Genomic DNA, 21380 nt, shown 5'->3' on the forward strand with positions numbered 1-21380 from the left:
TTCCACTTGCAAACTCTGTTTTGTGGTTCATATCAACCTTTCTGAACCAAACATTTTTCATGTCTGTGAGGGGGATGATATCTGATGGAATTGTTTGTACACATTAAGACATTTAAAAATACTAGATATTATTTTTAACTAAGTTCATCTTTTGTTATACACATAATATTTTATTTTTTTTTTTTAACATTTATTTAGTTTTGAGCGAGGGACAGAGCATGAGTGGGGTCGGGGCAGAGAGAGAGAGAGGGAGACACAGAATTTGAAGCAGGCTCTGGGCTCTGAGCTGTCCGCACAGAGCCCGATGCGGGTCTTGAACTCATGAACCATGAGATCATGACCTGAGCCGAAGTCAGACGCTTAACCAACTGAGTCACCCAGACGCCCCTCACATGATATTTTAAATTCCAAAGAAAATGCTTTGTGACTCGGCTTAGCTCTAGAACAACTATTTTTTTTTTCTTTCGCCTTCATTTAATATTCTATAAAGAAAATTACTTTTCAGTTCCTTTGGTTTAAATTTTCCTGAATCAATCTATTTCCAAATGTCTTTGTTTACACATCCATGTCTCTATTTTCTAACATCAGTATATTGTCCAAGGTCCCAACCAGAATTCTTAGGAACAGTTGTGCATCGGATGTGACAATTGGAGGGTTTGCTGCTCTTCACTTCTGCCTCGGTAAATTGTTTACTTGTGAACTATAGCCAGGATTCTTGTGTTGCAGGTAGTTTTCTGCAACAACTTGAATGTGTACCTAAACAAATAAATAATCTAAGTTAAACCACTGTGCCAAAAAGGCTTGAATAAACTTGCATGCTACATTCTTTTCCTTCCCAAACATTTGTGTGACTTGCTTCCTCACTGTATACCTGTGCTCTTCAGAGAGGCCTACCCTGCCTTATCTAAAATCGCTGCTCGAGTTGCTCTCTGCCCTCATGCCCTCCTTTAGTTTTCTTAAGAGGATGGGATCACTTCCTGACATTTTATTATATGTTGTTTATTTTCATTTTCTCCCTTTGAATGTAAACACCGTGAGGGTGGAGATAGTTTGCTGACATACTTCTAGCACATAGAACGGTGTAGGGGGGCTCCTGGGTGGCTCCATTAAGTGTCTGACTCTTGGTTTCAGCTCAGGTCACAATCTCACGGTTTGTGCACTCAACCCCCATATAGGGCTCTGTGCTGACAATGTGGAGCCTGCTTGGGATTCTCTCTCCCTCCTCCCCCCCCGCCCCTCCCTTGCTTGCTCTCTCAAAATAAATAAATAAACTTAAAAAAAAAAATAGTATAGGTACATAGTAGGTACCCAGTAAGCATTTGTTGAGTAAATGAGCAAACTTCAAAGTAGGAGAAAGGCTTGGGCTGTGGAATTAGACCTGTAGCCAAATCTCAGTTCAACCACATACTAGTTATATGACCTGGAACAAGTGCTAGGCTTCAGGTTTTTATTTTTTTGTTTTTTTCCATAAGACATAATAATTTCACAGACTTAATAATTTCATAATCCTGAACATTAAATGAAATAATGCACTTAAAAATTAACTTAGTAATTGAGTAGTCAATGTTAAGTAATAGCTGTTGCTATTCTAGGGGTGCCTCAGTGGCTCAGTCAAACATATGACTCCTGATTTCAGCTCGAGTCATGATCTCATGATCTGTGAGTTCGAGCCCCTCATGGGGGCTTGAGATTCTCTCCTCCTCTCTGCCCCTCCCCTGCTCACGGTCTCTCTCTTAAATAAAACTTTAAAAAAAACTTTGAAAAAATCTAAAATATTAGTTCTTAACTTCCTTAGAGGTCTTATTTTATAGTTCTGAGTTTGCAAGGTTTTGTTTATATTTTTCTAGGGGACTCAATGAAATTTCTGCTTCAACTTTTGTATTTTGTTTTACATATTTTTTATTTTATTTTTTAAATTTTTTTATTAAAAAATTTTTTTAATGTTTATTTTTGAAGGAGAGACAGAGTGTGAATGAGGGAGGGGTAGAGAGGGAGAGGGAGACGTGGAATCTGAGGCAGGTTCCAGGCTCAGAGCAGTCAGCACAGAGCCCGATGCGGGTCTCGAACTCACAAACCGCCAGGTCATGACCTGAGCCAAAGTCGGATGCTTAACCGACTGAGCCACCCAGGCGCCCCTATTTTATATATTTTTTATTTTATTTCAACTTCTTCTGTAACTATTATTAGAATATCACTGAAATATTCTTAAAATAAAAAGCAAGATTTTTCACCCTCAGCATTGTGGACATTTGGGGACAGATCATTCTCTGTTGGTGGTGGGGCTGTACTGCATTATGAAATGTTTAGCAGCATCCCTGATCTCCACCCGAAAGAATCCAGTAGCAACCCCCCACCCCTGATGGGGTCACCAAAAATGTCTCCAGGAAGATGTCTGGAAGGGCTTTGCCCTGGCTTATGAACCACTGATCTGGAGGAGTTCAAATACTGAAGGGATGAAGTGCATATTTGAGATACCCAAAGAAGTAAACTTAAAAGAATTTGGTTTTCTTTATAGGACTATATTTCACTTGATTTGAAATATACAAATTTCTAGCAAGAAGGTAATAGCCTGACCTCTAGAGAATTTTTTTTTTTAAAGAATAATGTATCATGAGAGGATTACTTAGGAATGTTGATGTATTTATCGTAAGTACCTGTAATCTGCAGATAGAGTCTATTTCACATCTCCAGTTTTAATTATGCTTTACTTATACCACCCTTTTTATATTTAGGTTAATTAAAGAAAATAAGAAGCATCAGGAGCTCATCTTAGACATTTGTTCAGAAAAAGACAATTTAAGAGAAGAATTAAAAAAAAGAACAGAAACAGAGAAGCAGCATATGAACACAATTAAACAGGTAAAAAGACAAAAATCTTTAAAGACTATACTTCAGTTTATAAAGTAAATACATTCCTGAAAATTTGTATATAAATTGAAGTTCTTTAAGCTAAATTGTATTTTAAATGCAGAGGATTGATTGGTATATAAAGCATTCTTTTTTATGAAGTGGAAATTATAGCCTGATTTTTTTTCTCTTATGTAAATTTAAATTCTTACAAGACATGTGAGTGTATTCTATATATAATAGAGATCAGAGGAAAAAAGGATTCAATTTGGTAGTAAGAAAGACTATTACCAATTAAGGGTGGAAGTAATATATACCTTAATGTTAGTATGTGGCATTAGAATATTTTTAAGCTTATAGTTTAAGATGATTCCATTCTCAGTATTATTGTGAACTATACTGTGAAGATTGGCTCTCCTGCTTCAGATTTTATCTGGCTAGCTGGCTTCTCCAGTTTGTCTTTCCTCTTTTTCTTTCCTTTAAAAATTTTTTTTAATGAACTCTGATGCATGGATTAGCAAATTGAATATTCAGACTAGTAGCAAAGCTGAGCTGCTCTTTATCTTTCTGAGCTGCTTCCCCCCCCCCCCCCCCCCCCCCCCCCGTGGACAGGATTAGAAGCATTTTAGCCTTAAAAGTCTTTCCTTTTGTCTCATCCTTCACCAAAAACTATATAATGAAAATAATAGTAAACAATTCATAATAATAAAAAATTAAACCAAGATTCGTTTGCTTATGTTTTGGTATACTTAGTGCATTATTACAAAGTGATTGTATTTGTACATTTTACTTATTTAATCATTATTTTTATATGCTTTAGAGCCACACCACATGCAAACCAAACTTAGAATTTTAAAGTACGAGGGAGTCTTAATAAAGGGCTGAAGCCACATGTTGGTAGGCAGGTCACTGCTGATGACCAGAAACTTCAGATTGAATAGATGGGAGAGAACCAGAGTTGTTCATTTCATGAACTTGTTATTAGCCACATATAGCCACTGAGCACTTGAAAGATAGTCCAAATTAAGAAATGCTATAAGGTAAAACAGACACTTAATTTTGAAGACTTAGTGTAAAAAAGAAGTAAAATCTCTCAACTTTCCATGTTGATAATGTGTCAAAGTGATAATACTTTGGATACATTAAATTTAATATTTCAGTTTTTGCTTTTTAAAATGTGTCTACTAGAAAATATAAATTATACTATGGCTTGTATTCTATTGGACAGTGTCACTCTAGGTAATTTTGTCATAAGGAAAATTAGTGCACGTGTTCCATAAGCTAACATTTAGGGATTTTTTTTCAACAGCTTTATTGAGATATAATTTACATACCATACAGTTCACCCACTTCAGATGTACAGTTTAATGGTTTTTAGTTGTACATCTTTTACCACTACAGTAAACTATTTTATCACCTCCCAAAGAAACCCCATACCCATTAGTAGTCACTCTTTATTTCCCTCTGAACTCCTTCCTTCCCCGAGCCCTAGGGAACAACAATCTACTTTCTATGTGTTTATCTCTTCTGCGAGTTTCATATATATGGAGGGATGTAACATGTGGCCTTTGTGTCTGACTCCTTTCAGCATGTTTTCAAGGTTTCATCCAAGTTGTAGCATGTATCAGTTCTTCATTTCTCTTAATGGCTGAATAATATTCCATTGCATAGATATACAGCATTTTGTTTGTCCTTTTATCAGCTGATGGATATTTGAGTTGTTTCTACTATTTGGATGTTAAGATAATGCTGCTATGAACATTCATGTACAGGTTTTTATGTGATCAATTATATGCTTTCATTTCCCTTGGCTGTATACTTGGGAGTGGAATTGTTGGGTCATATGATAATTCTATATTTAAGTTTTTGAGGAGCTGCCAGACTGTTTTCCAATGTGGCTGCACTATTTTGCATTCCTACCTGCAGTGTATGAGAGTTCACTTTCTCCACATTCTTGCCAATGCTTGTTGTTACTGGACTTTTTGTTTTGTTTTTGTTTATTTAATGTTTGTTTATTTTGAGAGAGAAAGAGCATGAGCCAGGGAGGGGCAGAGAGAGAATCCCAAGCAGGCTCCTGCTGTCAGCACAGAACCCAACACTTGGCTGGATTTCATGACCATGAGATCATGACCTAAGACAAAATCAAAAGTCTGACACTTAACTGATTGAGCCACCCAGGCACCCCTGGACTTCTTAATTATAGCCATCCTAATAGGTGTGAAGCAGTATCTCATTGTGGTTTTGATTTGCATTTCCTTAATGACCAATGAAGTTGAACATCTTGTATATTTCTGGAGAAATACCTATTTAAATTCTCTGCCCATTAGAAAAGATTTTTTTTAGTTGTCGAGTTGTAATAGTTCTTTTATATTCTGAATAATAAACCTATATCAGATATATGGCTTAAAAATTTTTTCTCCCATTTTTTGAATTGTGTTTTCACTTTTTTTTTTTAAGATCTCAATTTTTTTAAGTAATCTCTACACCCAGTGTGGGACCCAAACTCACAATCCTGAGATTGAGAGTCATGTGCTCCTCTGACTGAACCAGCCAGGTGCCCCCTTTTTTCACTTTTCTTGATAGTATACTTGAAACACAAAAGCTTTCAAATTTGATGATGTCCAATTTATCTATTTTTGTGTATGCGTGTGCATTTGGTGTCATATGCAAGATTCCATTGCCAAATCCAAGATCGTGAAGATTTACCCCTATGTTTTCCTTTAAGGGTTTTATAATTTGGCTTTTATATTTAAGTTTTAATTCATTTTGGGGCACCTGGGTGGCTCAGTCGATTAAGTGTCCGACTTCAGCTCAAGTTATGATCTCGCGGTTCCTGCCTGGGTTGAAGCCCCGCATTGGGCTCCGTGCTGAACACTTGCTCAGAGCCTGGAGCCTGCTTCAGATTCTGTGTCTCCTTCTCTCTCTGCCCCTCCCCAGCTTGCACTCTCACTCTCTCAAAAATAAATAAATGTAAAAAAAAAAATTAATAAAGGTTTTCATTTTGAGTTAGTTTTTGTGCATAGTATCATGTAAGGGTTCAGCTTCATTCTTTGTGGCTATTCTGTCGTCTCAGAATCATCTGTGGAAAAGACTGTTCTTTGTTCTTCCTCCATTGAATAGTTTTGGCATCTTTGTTGAAGATTGTTTGATATGTGGGTTTATTTCTCGACCCTTAATTCTGTTTCATTGATCTCTTTGTCTTTTGTTCCAGTAGTACCAACACTACCTTGGTTACTGTTATTTTGTAGTAAATTTTAAAATGGAGAAATGTGAGTTCTTAAACTTTGTTCTTTTTCTTTCTTTCTTTAAAGTTTATTTATTTATTTTGAGAGAGTGCCAGCAGGGGAGGGGCAAAGAGAGAGAAAGAGAGATCCCAAGCAGACTCCACACTGTCAGCACACGGCTGGACAGGGGCTCAATCCCACGACTGCAAGTTCACAACCTGAATGGATATCAAGAGTTGGACATTTAACCAACTGAGCCATCCAAGAACCCCTGTTCTTCTTTTTCAAGATTGTTTGGCTGTTCTTAATTCCTTACATTTCCATATGAATTTTACTCTCATGTTGTCAATTTCTACAGTGAAGCCAAGTGGGCTTCTGATAGAAATTGCCTTGGATCTGTAGATTCATTTGGGGTGTTTTACCATCTTAACAATAGTAGGTCTTCTACTTACATGGATGTCTTTCCATTTATTTAGATCTTTAATTTCTTTAAACAGTGTTTTGTAGTTTTCATAGTGTAAGTTTGTACTTTCATTAAATTTGTTCCTAGAGTATTTATTCTTTCTGATGCTATTGTAGATGAAATTATTTCCTTAATTTCATTTTCAGGTTGTTAATTACAACTGTATAGAAGCATTTAATTTTTGTATATTATGTCCTGTAACCTGCCGAATTCATTATTCTAGAAGGTTTTTTGGTGAATTTCTTAGGATTTTTTGAATATAAGATCATGTCATCTGCAAATAGAGAGTTTTACTTAATCCTTTCCAATCTGAGTGGCTTTTATTTCTTACCTAATTGCCCTCCCTGCCTAGACCTTCTAATATGGTATTGAATAGAAGTAGCAAGAATGAATATCCTTCTCTTGTTCCTGATCTTAGGGAGAAAGCTTAAGTACATTAAGTACAAAGCTAGCTGTGGGTTTTTAACAGATGCTCTTTATCAGGTTGAAGAAGTACCTTTTTATTCCTACTTTGTTTAGTGTTTTGTGTTGTTGTTTTTTATTTTGCTCAGTGTTTTTTTGTCATGAACAAGTATTGAATTTTATCAAATGCTTTTTGTGTATTTATTGAAGTGATCATGTGTTTTTGTTCTATTGATATGGTACATTACATTAGTTGATATCTGGGTGTATAATGCCAGCCTTGCATTACTAGGATAAATCCCTCTGGGCCATAGTGTATAATTCTTTTTGTATATTACAGAATTGGTTTGCTAGTATTATATTTTCCATTGACTGAGGATTTTGGTATCTACAGTGATAAGAGATACTGGTCTTATAGCCCTTTTTCTTGTGATTTCTCTGGTTTTGGTGTCAGAGTAGTACTGACCTTATAGAATGAGTTGGGAAGTGTTTCTTCTGTTTTGGGGAAGAGTTTGTGAATAATTGGTATTCCTTAAATGTTTGGTAGAATTTATCTGTGTAGTCTCCTCGGCTTGAATATTTCTTAGTGGGCAGGTTTTTGTTTGTTTGTTTTTACTAATTCAGTCTCTTTACTTATTATAGGTCTCTTCAGATTTTGTTTTTTTTCTGTTCTTAAGCCAGTTTTGGTAGTTTGTGGCTTTCTAAGAATTGTCCATTTAGTTCATCTAAGTTAAATTGGCCATAGTATTCATTCATACTGTTTTATTTCTGTTACTTCTGTAAGATCTGTGTGCCCCTCTTTCATTTCCATTTGAGAAGACCCCTGCCCCCCACCAGCTTCTTTTTGGTCAGTCTCCCTAAAGGTCTGTCAATTTTGTTAATCTTTTCAAAGAACCATTTTGTTGAATTTGCAGTTTTTCTATTTTCTATTTCATTAATTTTCATTCTGATATTTATTTCTTTCCTATTGCTGGCTTTATTTAGGTTTTGTTTCCTTTTCTTTTTCCAGTGTCTTAAGATAGAAATTTAGATTATTAATTTAGGATCTTCTATTTTATTTTATTTTATTTCATTTTATTTTATTTTAATTTAATTTAATTTTATTTTATTTTATTATTTTATTTTATTTTGATGTTTATTTTTGAGAGAGAGAACATGTGTGCACGCAGGGGAGGGGCAGAGAGAGGGGAAGACCAAGAATCCCAAACAGGCTGTGCGCTGTCAGCGGAGAGCCTGATACAGGGCTTGATCACACGAACTGCGAGACCATGACCTGAGCTGAAATCAAGAGTTAGACGCTTAACAGACTGATCCACCCAGGCGCCTCTTTTATTTTTTTAAGATTTTATTTTTAAGTAATCTCTACACCCAACGTGGGGCTCAGACACACAACCCCTTGATCAAGAGTTGCACACTTTACTGACTAAACCAGCCAGGCTCCCTGAGATCTTTCTTTTTTATTAATAGGGGTGTTTATAGCTATAATCTTCCCTCTAAAGACTGCTTTAGATACAACCCTAAAGTTTTGGTATGTTGTGTCTTTATTTTCATTCACCACCTTGTATTTTCTAATTTTCCTTATGATTTCTTCCATTAGTTATTGAGGTGTTAATTTTTACATACTTGTGATTTTCTCAGATTACTTGGCTGTTATTGACTCTAGTTTCATTCCATTCTGGTTGAAGAACATGCTTTATATGATTTCAATCTTTTACGTTTATAGAGGTTTGTTTTATGACCTAGCATATGTTCAGTACTGGAGAAAGTTCCATGCATACTTGATGAGCATGTGTATTCTTCTCTGGTTGGGTGGAATGTTGTATAAATGTGTTAGATCCAGTTCTATAATTTTGCTCGTCTCCTATTTCCTTGTGAATCTTCTGTGTACTTCTGTCCATTATTGAAGTATTGAAGTTTCCAACTATCAATTGCCTTCTTCATTTCTGTCAGTTTTTGGTTCATGTATTTTGGTGCTATGTTATTAGGTACATATATACTTAGAATTATTATAGATTGTCCATTTAACCATCATGAAATGTTCCTCTTTATCTCTGGTAACGTTTGTTTTTTTTTAGTTTATTTTTCATCTTAGTATATCCACCCCTCTTATGGTTGTTTGCAAGCTGTATCTTTTTACATCCTTTTCTTTTAGTCTGAATCTTTGAATTTAAAATCCCTCTTATAGATAGCATATTGTTGGATCTTGTTTTTTTATTCCAGTGTGATAATCTCTGCCTTTTGATGTGATTATTTAACACAATCTCACTTAATGTTGTTATTGACAGTGGATTTCTGTCTGCCATTTTTTCCCTATATGTATCATGTCTATTTTGTTCCCGTTCCCCCCTTACTGCTTTCTTATGCATTAAGTAAATATGTAACATTTAAATTTCTTTCATATTTTCACTATATTTTTTTATTTCCTTAGTGATTGTTCTGGAGCTTACTATATACATCTTACCAGAATCTGTGTCAGCTTTATACTTACTTACTTCTAATGAGATTTAGAATTATCGCTAACATTTACTTTTGATTTCTGTGTTTGAAGTATATTCATTACTTCCTCTGTGTTCCTTTTCATTGTTTATATTTATTTAAAGTGTTGATGGCCTACTTGGTATAGCTATGAAAATAACTGGAAATAATTTTCTTTTCAGTTAGAATCAAGAATAGAGGAACTTAGTAAAGAAGTTAAAGCTTCCAAAGATAAACTAGTAGCTCAAGACATTGCAGCTAAAAATGCAGTTCAGCAGTTACATAAAGAGATGGCCCATCGAATGGAACAGGTATTTTTCAAATCAATATCATTATTAACTTCATATTCTGGTGACTCTTTCTTGTTTATTATAAACTAACTTGTTAGACTGTTTTGAGTATCAGTGGTATCTTAAGAATAGGTAATTAATCTTTTTAAAAAATGCTAAAGCAATGCATAAATACATGCTAACTACAAAAATATTTTTAAAATTAAGGAAGTATATAGAAAAAAAAGTGAAAGTCCTCTTTCATTTGTACTTCTCTCTTCCTGCCCCCAATCCCTTTATATCCCACTCCTTGTTCTGTAGTAATTATTAATATTTTGGTTATGTATCTTACCACATACATAGGTATGTCACACAAGCTTATGTGTATGTATTCATATACTTATTCCTCCTACTTTTTTTTTTTTTTTTATGTTTTATTTATTTTTGAGAGAGAGAGATAGAGTGAGCAGAATCCGAATACAGGCTCCAGGCTCTGAGCTGTCAGCACAGAGCCCAACGTGGGGCTCAAACTCACAAACTGTGAGATCATGATATGAGCCAAAGTCGGATGCTTAGCTGACTGAGCCACTCAGGTGCCCCCTGATTCCTCCTACTTGATTGGAATCTTACTGTATATCTTTTTGGGGGGTTTCCTACTTAATTCATTTTGGTAATCTTTTTGAGTTGGTATATATGGATTTCAGAAGAGATCATTTTAAGTATTGTTTTTGTGTTATTATTGCCTGCACTCTTAAGTATAGGATCTTAGTCATCTTCATTTCTCTATTCATAAAACCTAGCATAATGCCTAACAATTGGTCCTTATGGTGAATTGAATCAGAAAGTGTTACCTGCCTGCTAACACTGTCAGTGAGATGGATCCTGTTCTTTCTGCCCTAAAGCTACTATCATAGGTAGCTTTCTGGAAGAACTTTAGCAAACAGTTGGTCCTCAACCTTTATTTCTGTGATTCTTTACAATATGATGATTTAAAATCTATGCTCTCAGCTCTCAAACTTTTTGTACTAATTGAAGAGAAATATAGAGGATGAGACCTTAAGAATTTGTTGGTTTTGGTAGACTCAAACGTAACTGATAATTAGAACCACCAAGCTTTTTAAAAAATGTATTCTTTAGAGTTTATTATATTTTCAAATAAAAACAAAATAGTAGTTGGATATATACAGTAACAATTCAAACAGTAAAAAATTAGGCTTCTTCCAAACATTTTCTCCCATTTTCCCCCTTCCCAGAGGTAACCATTGATGCCAGTTTCCTGTGTATTTTCCCCAAATGTTTATTGCCTAGACAAGCATGTGTGTATTCTCCTTCCTTCCATCCCCCCTTTTTAAAATAATTGGCAACATGCTGCATTCACTACTATGTAATTGTTCTCTCTATAATGATGAAAACCGTAGGTGAAGTTATTAACATTAGCTAATGTATTGAGATTTAGCTATGGGCCAGGCCACGTTCAAAGCACTTTACAACTTACTTAATCTTCACAACAACCCTACGAAGTGGGTATTATGGTGTAGATTTTGGAATTCATTTCATTTAAATATTTATAGATCTGCTTCATTCCTTTTTACCCCTACCTTTTCCTGTCAACTTTTTGAAAAATTTAAAGCCTGTAGAAAAGATGAAAGACTAGTAAAATGAACACTGTTTTATCCTTCATGTAGAGTCACCAAACCTGGTTAAATTTTATTTAGAAGTAGATTCCCAGCATGAGTGTGCACCTGTTTACGCACACACAGTACATTCCCCAGTTTAATTTTCCAGCTTGAGGTTTCTCCATTTCTCAGACTGCAGGTAGAATGAATACGAACCTCAGAGATCCAAGAGGGTAGGCTTATATTATAAATTCTCAAGGACTTACAGCATGTTCCCTTTATACCCCCATTCCTGGATTGGGAAATGTCCACAGGGCAATGAAGAGTTCAGGCCTAGCATACCATTCTGGATTCCTGCTTCCTCTTAGCTTCTTGGGCCCTGGGGGTTTCTCATACTTTGTTGTGAGCTCAACTGTTTATTAAAAGAATATTTGTTGTATTTCATCTAAATTTTTGGTGTTTTAGATGGGGATGGTTTATCTACCATATTTTGAGACCAGAACATCTTACATTTTATCTTAATTTTAACTGGCTGTTGAATCCTATTGATTATCTTATTCATGCTTTCTATGTGTTTATCCAAGTCAGTGATAAATACCTTAAACTGGTCAAATCCAAAGACTTACTGGCTCCTCTTCCTTTATCTGTACCCTAAATGGACAGACTTTTTGCAGAAGCTTAAGCAATAGTTACTGTATGATCTTGTTTAATACTTCCAACAGTTCTGGGAAGTAGGTGCTGCCATCATCCGGGTTGAGACCTAGAAATGTGAACACTCAGCACCCCACATTATTCCTTCGCAGCTGATCCACGGATGACCGAGTAACAGGACATCCCTTGCATAGTCAAGAACCTCATAATATTTTACTTTATTTTAATTGTCTTTTTTCTGGTTTTTCTGCTTCCCATCTCTCAATTTCAGCGAAGCTACCATCCTGCCACCAGTTATCTTACTAATTTGTTTAATAAAAGGTTTGATTTATAAATCCTTTGGCTTCCCATTGCCTGTAGGATAAAATCTCAACTCATTAGCGTGATAAGAGAAGCCCTTCTTCCTTTGAAGATTTAATCTCTAATTAAATCTGTTTCATAACTACTTCCCCCCCACCCCAGTCCAACCAACATGCTAAATTTAAATCCTCCAAAATGTCGATATCCTCAAAAAAATTATGCTATTTTATACAACTAGGCATTTGCGCTTTTGTTCATGTTATATGTATATATGTTGTTTATATAACGTGTAAACATTTTGTTTATATGTTATTCATACCTAGATAATGAGCTTTTCTGGGACAGAAGCCACAACTTGTTCTTTGTGTTTCCAAAAGCTAATACATTATCTGAACATCAACTTATGAAACTAGACTTCTTTTTTTCTTTTTTTTTTTTTTTAATTTTTTTTTTTTTTCAACGTTTCTTTATTTTTGGGACAGAGAGAGACAGAGCATGAACGGGGGAGGGGCAGAGAGAGAGGGAGACACAGAATCGGAAACAGGCTCCAGGCTCCGAGCCATCAGCCCAGAGCCTGACGCGGGGCTCGAACTCACGGACCGCGAGATCGTGACCTGGCTGAAGTCGGACGCTTAACCGACTGCGCCACCCAGGCGCCCCTAGACTTCTTTTTAAGTTGATATTATCATTAATTGCTTTTCCTAAGAACAGTTATTCAGTTATCTAAAAATATAGCTAATTCCGTTAACCAGTTCCAGCACAGTTTTCTCAATTTTTGTCCACAATTACATCGTGAAATCCTCAGGGATCTCTGACATTCCTATTCCAATATTTCCCTTAATTTTTCCTGAAAATTAACAGGTTATTTCAGTGGCGGGGGGGCCCAATTGGACAATTTTGAAAAGTATTTGTATAGTATTCTGAGTGTCTGCTAGATGTGCTTATCAGCTATAGCAGAACTTCATGAAACGTTCTTTGTTATGTACTTTTCATCAGACCATGGTAGCTTTACCTACATTCTCTTTAACGTTATATCTTCTTCAATTCAGTTATAGTATCAGTTGGTATTTACCACTAGATGCCAATGAAAAGCCCTAAAGTTTAAGGTTTCATCTTTTATAACATAAATATGTGTTCCATCATATTTGCAAGCTATGAGTGTAAATTTACTTAAATGAAGATCTGTAGAAGTTTTCATTACATGAAACTTCAGAATATGGAGTACTGGCTTATATTAACAGAATTTTGAGAGTATGTAGGTATCACAATCCAATTAGGTATTTTTTTTTTTTTTAACGTTTATTTATTTTTGAGACAGAGAGACACAGAGCATGAATGGGGGAGGGTCAAAGAGAGGGAGACACAGAATCCGAAACAGGCTCCAGGCTCTGAGCTGTCAGCACAGCTTTAGAAAAGTTTTTCATATACAAGAAATCAGATGATCATTCATTAGCCTACAGTTAGCAAGGGAGCTAAGATTTTTAGATTTTAGGAATTGTCAGGCATATAGTCAGGGTCCTGGCAGAAAACAGAAACTGCCGATTTGAGAATGTAATGAAAGGACTCTTTACAAAAAAGTATGGACAAGGTTTAGGGGACCCAAAGGAAAATGCGGGGTCTTGAGGTGCTAGAGGAGCCACTGTTACTCTTTGGGCTAAAGGAATAAGGAGAGGGAGCAGGTAATGCAACTCAGAAGGGTTAGTTGTATAGTGTGGACACCTGACACAGACAGTGGCCTTCCGCGAACCTGTGGTGACTCTGGAGGAGCCAGATCTCACTCTTTGCCTGTAGTTCTGATCTGCCTAATGCCTCCCGTTGACTGAATCCAACTGGAAGTATGAGGGCAAGGGAACTTATTGATACGGTCCACGATAGTCATCTTCCCAAAGCACAGGGTGGGATAGGAAAGAGTGGAAGAGTGGATCTGGAGGAGTAAATGGGAAACAGTAACTATGTCAGCCAAAGTAAAAGGAATAGGAAAGAGTAAAAGCAAATAGTAGTGATAGTAATTTATTGGCTGTATCTTTTTTCTATAATTCTGAATTTTTCCTTTCATTTAAAAATTTCATGACACAGGCCTGAGAATGTTGTGCAAAAAAAAACCCAAAAATACATTGGTGATATTGTAGAAAAATTTTATTTTATTATTTTTTTGTTATTTAAAATTATTTTTAAAGTTTATTTATTTTGAGAGAGAGCATAAGCAGGGGAGGGGCGGGGGGGGGGGGGACAGAGGATCTGAAGCAGGCTCTGTGCTGACAGCAGAGAGCCCTACGTGGGACTTGAAATCACGAACCATGAGATCATGACCTGAGCCAAAGTCAGATGTTTAACTGACTGAGCCACCCAGGCACCCCTGTTATTTTTTTAATATTTGTTCTTGAGAGGGAGGGAGAGAGAAGGGGATGGGCAGAGAGCAAGGGAGATAGCGGATCTGATCTGTTGTCAGGGCATAGTCAGATGTGGGGCTCGAGCTCATGAACTGTGAAATCATGACCAGAGCCAAAGTTGGATGCTTAACCCACTGAGTCACTCGGGTGCCCCAAGTATTACTTATTTTGATTGATTTTGATTTTGTTTTGCAAAAAAAGTTTTATTAATGCTGGATATTTTTTCAAAGGCCAACAAAAAATGTGAAGAGGCACGCCAGGAAAAAGAAGCAATGGTAATGAAGTATGTAAGAGGCGAGAAGGAATCTTTAGACCTTCGAAAGGAAAAAGAGATACTTGAAAGAAAGCTCAGAGATGCAAATAAAGAATCCGAGAAAAACACTAACAAAATTAAGCAGCTTTCTCAGGAGAAAGGACGGTTGCACCAGCTGTATGAGACAAAGGTATAACTTGGTGCTGTTGTACCTTAGTTGAAATGTATTCTTTTTGCTTTTCTTTAATCAAATAATCATAACTTAATGTGGTTAAGTCGCTATTAAACATAAAGTGGTTTTTGTTAGTTTGCCTTCTAAGAACATGAATGTTTTAGTAACTTTAATATCTCATTACTTGTCTGCGAAAAGTCTTTGCTGGGAAAAAATGAGATTGACACATGTTTATTAAATAACATTTTCTTGACAGGTATTTTTTTTAAAGTCCTCTTTTAATATTTATATGTTGAAGAAATGAGAGTTCTGCTTCAAAATATTTTATTTTGGTAAAATATATACATAGTATGATCAAGATGTAAACAATTTTTCAGCCAGAAGTATACAATTTGACTGAATCTCAATGTAACAGTTATTTATCATAGAAGAGAATTTATATTTTTCTTGTAGAAAAACATGTTCTTCTTAGATGCTGCCCCAAAAGATTTAATTACTGAGCTTTTTAGAGTCCTTGCTGTTAACTAGCTGCCTCATGGCATGGTCTTATTTCTAGTGGATTATCATTTCTTGATGATGAATGTTATTTTTTTTTTATAAATTAACTTTTAGTTCAGAAATGTTGTCATTGTTCTCAGGAATTCTGGAAAAATTTAATTTGTATTTTGCCTGAATGCCAGCCAGTTGAGAAGAATCATGAAGGTGTACTTGTACTTGCAACGTATCTAGTTGGTTAAAATGTAAATGTTAATCATCTTATGTCTATTAATTTGATTTAGGGTTTTGCTACTCTCTTAATCATTTGAAGTTTAAATTAGGTTTACGGCTTGTAGGTTATAATATGCTAGCCCCTGAAATACAGTGTTAATTGCACTGATTATTTTGATGAGGCATAAAAGATACACAAAGAGTTGGTTGATTGTTTAAGTGAAAAATATGACCTAGTGATATTGTTTTAGGAAAGTGAAACTACTAGACTCACCAGAGAAATTGACAAATTAAAAGAAGATATCAACTCTCATGTCATAAAAGTAAAATGGGCACAAAACAAATTAAAAGCAGAAATGGATTCACACAAGGTAAGTACTGTAATGCAATGGAAAAGTTATTAAAACCAGTTTTAAGAGCAAATGCAATAATAGTTAATGAGGCATAAAGCTTAATTTAGTGACTTCTGTGGAGTAGGTGGGGCCTAAATATTTGGTAATTGTGAAAAGGTATTTCCTTGCATGATTTACATATTAAATTACACTATTAAATTTTATCATAAATTTTAAAAATATTAAACTTTGTCATTCATTGTTTATAAGTCCAAAATTGATTTTGTTCTTTAAGCATTTTTTGGTATTTATATTTAATATTAAACATTGTCAGAAATTTAGGGGAAAGAGGGGAGTCTGTGGGTTATTTATAAAAATTAAAAGTAAACTCTGAAAATTTTAAAGGAATGTCAGTGATGCTAAGATTCTTATAATCAAGAGATATAAATTCTTGTTTATGTGGTGCCTGGGTGACTCAGTCGGTTGAACGTCTGACTCTTGACTTCAACTCAGGTCATAATCCCAGAGTTGTGGGATTGAGCCCCATGTGTGCCACCAAGTGTGGAGCCTGCTTAATGTTCTCTCTCTCCCTCTGTCCCCTGCCCCTCCCCAGCTTATATGCACCCTTGTGCAATCCCACTCGCTCTCTCAAAAATAAAAGAAAATAGAGGCACCTGGGTGGCTCAATTGGTTAAGTGTCGGACTTCGGCTCAGGTCATGATCTCGCGGTTCGTGAGTTCGAGCCCTGTGTTGGGCTCTGTGCTGACACCTGGGAGCCTGGAACCTGCTTCAGATTCTGTGTGTGTGTCTCTCTCTCTCTCTCTGCCCCTCCCCGACATGTGTGCATGCACATGCATGCTCTCTCAAAAATAAACATTTAATACAATTTTTTAATTAAAAAATAAATATAAATTTTTATTTTAATAAGAGTATAATAAAGATTTTAAGAATGTTTCCATATCTGTTTACTATGAATATAATTGCATTGGTATTATGCCTAATGAGTATCATTTAAAAAAATTAATATAATGATAAGTGATCCTAAAGGCTGGTATGTGATGCCATGATTTTAAGCACCAACTGAACTGGTATAAGAGTTAATAAAAATCTGAAGATGATAGATGTGAAGTAAAAGAACAACTTCAAAATAGGATTTAAACTGAAGAGCAGTACTATTTATAACAATTGCCAAGTTTTCAAAAATAAGATTAATGATATTGTTTAAAACCATAATCATAGGTTATCTCACTAAACAATTCTAAGTAGAACTGTTAATAACCTTTGGATATTTACATATAATATTATCAGAGAAAACTGTTGGGAGAAGTGTTGACGGTGGTGACAGAATAGAGAATGGCAGCCGTCCTTGAGTTCTGAGCTAAATGCTGATCCGCACAGGAGTGTTGACGAGCTACACAGGCAGAGAAGGAATTAGGATCGGAAATCCTTGCAGTTCACACAGGCAGGGCTGTAAATCATTTAAAATGTCCCTTTACTTTCAGTTACAGAATGAAGAATTAAAATTCCAAATCCTACATCATGATAATGATTTCCAAACTATCCAAATTGCTTCAAAATCTGAATATAATAGTAGGTCATATCTAATATCTCTGGCACTTTTCTCCTCATTATCTCTAGCCCTAAGGGATGGGATGCTGCAACTTATTAGAATACTAGCATTGGAGCGTGAAAAGTGAAAGGCTAACATTTGGTCTTCTGTGGCCATATGTGTTAAAAAATTGGTAATAATAGATATTTAATGGCAGCTTTGAGGTGAGATGAAACCAGATACTTTGTAAGTAGGTTAGAGAATTAGTTTAAGGCTGACATAATGAGGTCACGTGGTGTGGATTGCTAGAAAACGAAAATAAGCATATTGACCTAGTATGTGGAAATTAGAAATTAACCAGTTTTTTTTTTTTTTAAGGCATTTATTAACCAGCAGGTGTTTAACTGGGCCTTCCTCTGTGCACAGCACTGTATGAAATAATATGGATGCTGTGAAAGCCATGGAGGACACAGTAATTGCTTTGAGAGAGAGTCTGGGATGGGATCCTGGTTACCTGTTTTACGTTATTTACCTAGTAGATGTGAGGTGGCGTCTCTAGATCGAAGGATGCAAAGATTTAATGACCGTCTAGGCAGTATAGGCCACCTTTTAAAATGTGAACAAGAGCCAGGACTCTTGTAAGTTTTTCTCCAGGCACCCTTTCCAATTTCTAGTTTCTGCCCACCCAGTCCTCGGTATTAATATTGAAGTTCTGGATGTTACTGGATTCACTGTGATCGTTAACCGCTGAGCAGGCCTCCAGAGGTATTACCAGAAACTAAGTCTTAGTTAGATCGGATAGCTCCTTCATCAGTAGAATTATCAATTGGATCAGACAATAGAAATAGTTTCACTTATTCCTTTTCTGAAACTCCTTTGGAAGTTAAATTGAAATGTGTTTTTAATGCCTAGCTTCTAAAAACAAAAGCCTTTTATTTTTAGTGTAGTGAAGGACTTTCCCCACAGTGTACCTCATATAATTGTTCACCTACCTGGTTGCTACCTATTTACCTACTTGGTCCCAGGATAAAATAATCTCACTGGAGCATAGATGTTGTCAGTGATAATTTCATTCTTGTATGGTTTAACTTATAAAGCCCACTAATTAGAAGCTAGTGCTCACTTTTAATTAGCTTTACTGTTACCTCACATAGTAGAAGTATATGTTCAGTTCTGTAACTCTTCTATAACTATAATTGGTTGCATTATGGAGTAACAGGGTTCAGTTTAGCCTCCCACCTTAAAAAACTTAATTTAAAAAAAAGAAAATATATGAAATGAAGGTTTTTAGGTTTGGGACAACAAAGGCAGCACAGGACAGTGATCCCTGAGAGAAGGGAATCAAGCAAGATGGAGAATTTCCAGGTTGCTGCAAAGAAGAAGAACCCAGACAGATTCCAGCAAGTCTCCATGAATTGAGGAGACAAAGTTTGAAGTATGGGAAACAGGGTAGAGTACCAGAGAAGAGAAAGATTTGGAGATTTGCACTGTGTTCCCTTCAATTCTTCATTCAGCTCAGTACTAATCAGTATATGTGTATGAGAAAGAGGTGGAGAAAGAACTATCAGAAAGGAGTAGGGGTGACAATTCCTAGGGCTCATAAGAGTGGTTCACGTTTCCCCCAACCAAGAGAGAGTGCTCTTAACATACAGGGCATCCAGTGGTTCTCAGAAGGGTGTTGCTTTAGCAGTGGGTACTAATTAGCCCGAATTCAAAGTCTGTTATGGACCCATCTTACAAAGCTTTGAAAGAAAACCTCAAATCAAATTGTTTCAAATAACCATGTCCCAGAAGAAAGCCCAAAATACTTGAATTCAGAAATCTCTAGGATCTACAAACTTAAAATTGACAGTGTCTGGTATCCAATAAAAAATTACCAGACATGCAAAGAAGCAGGAAAATATAGCCTATAATGAGAAGTAAAGAAAAATCAATTGGTAGAAACAAAGCCAGAAATGACCTAGGTGAAAGAAGTAGGTAAGGATGTTAAAACAGCTGTTATAAAAATATACTCCATATATTCAAGAAGGTAAATAAAAGCATGAGTATGTTAAAAGTAGAGACATGAAAGGTGAAATGGATGTAACGTCTGAGATGAAAAATACGGTGGGCAGAATTAACAAGATTAGATACTATAGAAGACAAGATTGGTGGACTTGAAAAACATGAAACTTTAAAAGCTATGCTAGTGACTCCTAGATTTATAACTTGGACACAGAATTCCGGATTCATATAGTCCAATGGCTGTTTGGCATCTGACATCAGGGATGACTCACAGGCATCTTCAACTGAACGTGTCTAAAACTCTGTGGATAATGTGCCCGCCCTCCATTGCTTCCCTTCTCAGTAGATGGCAGTTCAGTCTTTTAGTTGCCCAGGCGCAAAACCTGAGGATTGTCCTTGAATTCTCAGTCACCATATCCAGTCCTTTAGCGACTCTTCTTGCTCACTTCTTTCAGGTCTTTACCCATCTGTCACCTCTCAGTGTCACTTTCCCTGGCTCTCTCAACATTCATACCTCCCTTCAGACTTGCTTGTGCCCTTTATTTTTACTCCCTAGCACTTGTCACTATCCAATATAACATAGTTTTACTTATGTATTTTATGTATTATTTATGATCATCACTAGAATACCAGCTTTATGAGAGTAGATATTTTAACTGTCTTCCAGTAAGATTTCCCCAAAGCTTAGAACAGTGCCTCACATGGCAGTGAACACAGAATGAGTGACTGCATCAATGAAACATAATACCTTAACCAAACTTATTTTATTCGATTATTTATTTAATAATGATTTAGCATTATAGGAATCTCTCAATTGCTGTTTTTTGAGTGGAGTACCTACTGTGTGCCTAGCTATTTCAGTTATTGATGATATGAAAGTGGGGAAAAAATATATGAACGATTTTTCTCTCCCCTCCCCTCTTCAAGCTAATACTCTGATATTAAAAAAAAAAAAACAAAGGTTTGAAAAATTCTCCAAATAATTTGTATTTTAAAATTTTTTTTTTCAACGTTTTTATTTATTTTGGGACAGAGAGAGACAGAGCATGAACGGGGGAGGGGCAGAGAGAGAGGGAGACACAGAATCGGAAACAGGCTCCAGGCTCCGAGCCATCAGCCCAGAGCCTGACGCGGGGCTCGAACTCACGGACCGCGAGATCGTGACCTGGCTGAAGTCGGACGCTTAACCGACTGCGCCACCCAGGCGCCCCTAATTTGTATTTTAGAAGTGATACTGAGTTTTTTTTTTTAATTTTTTTTTTAATGTTTATTTATTTTTGAGACAGAGAGCATGAATGGGGGAGGGCCAGAGAGAGAGGGAGACACAGAATCTGAAGCAGGCTCCAGGCTCTGAGCTGTCAGCACAGAGCCCGACGCGGGGCTCAAACTCACGGACCGTGAGATCATGACCTGAGCTGAAGTCGGACGCTTAACCGACTGAGCCACCCAGGCGCCCCAAAGTGATGCTGAGTTTTAATCCAAACCAAGTTTTTACTAGAAGACCAGCAACTGGAAGTATCTAGCTAAGTACTTAATTGTATGAGAGATTATAATAAAAAATGACATGAGAGAGGCGGTGTGTGAAGATAGGTGCAATTTAGGTGGTTCAAAAGACGAAGAGAAAGACGTTCAAAGTGGAGGAACAACAAGAAAAAAGGAAAAATGGGAGATGAGTATTTGATGTTTAGCAAGACTGGCCTACCTACAGCAGAAAGTTTATATTAG

At 36.2% G+C, this 21380-nt stretch overlaps 1 protein-coding gene across 1 annotated transcript in view; it reads left to right on the forward strand.

Annotated features, from left to right (window-relative positions):
- Positions 1–21380, forward strand: part of CCDC186 (coiled-coil domain containing 186) — a 53885-nt gene that overhangs the window by 14303 nt on the left and 18202 nt on the right. The window contains exons 3-6 of the mRNA XM_030334130.2: positions 2733–2859; positions 9594–9722; positions 14868–15080; positions 16022–16141. Of these exons, the coding sequence (XP_030189990.1) occupies positions 2733–2859; positions 9594–9722; positions 14868–15080; positions 16022–16141 (589 nt within the window). The remainder of the gene's footprint in view (positions 1–2732; positions 2860–9593; positions 9723–14867; positions 15081–16021; positions 16142–21380) is intronic.

This window comes from Lynx canadensis, chromosome D2 (genome assembly GCF_007474595.2).
Source record: "Lynx canadensis isolate LIC74 chromosome D2, mLynCan4.pri.v2, whole genome shotgun sequence".
NCBI lineage: Eukaryota > Metazoa > Chordata > Mammalia > Carnivora > Felidae > Lynx > Lynx canadensis.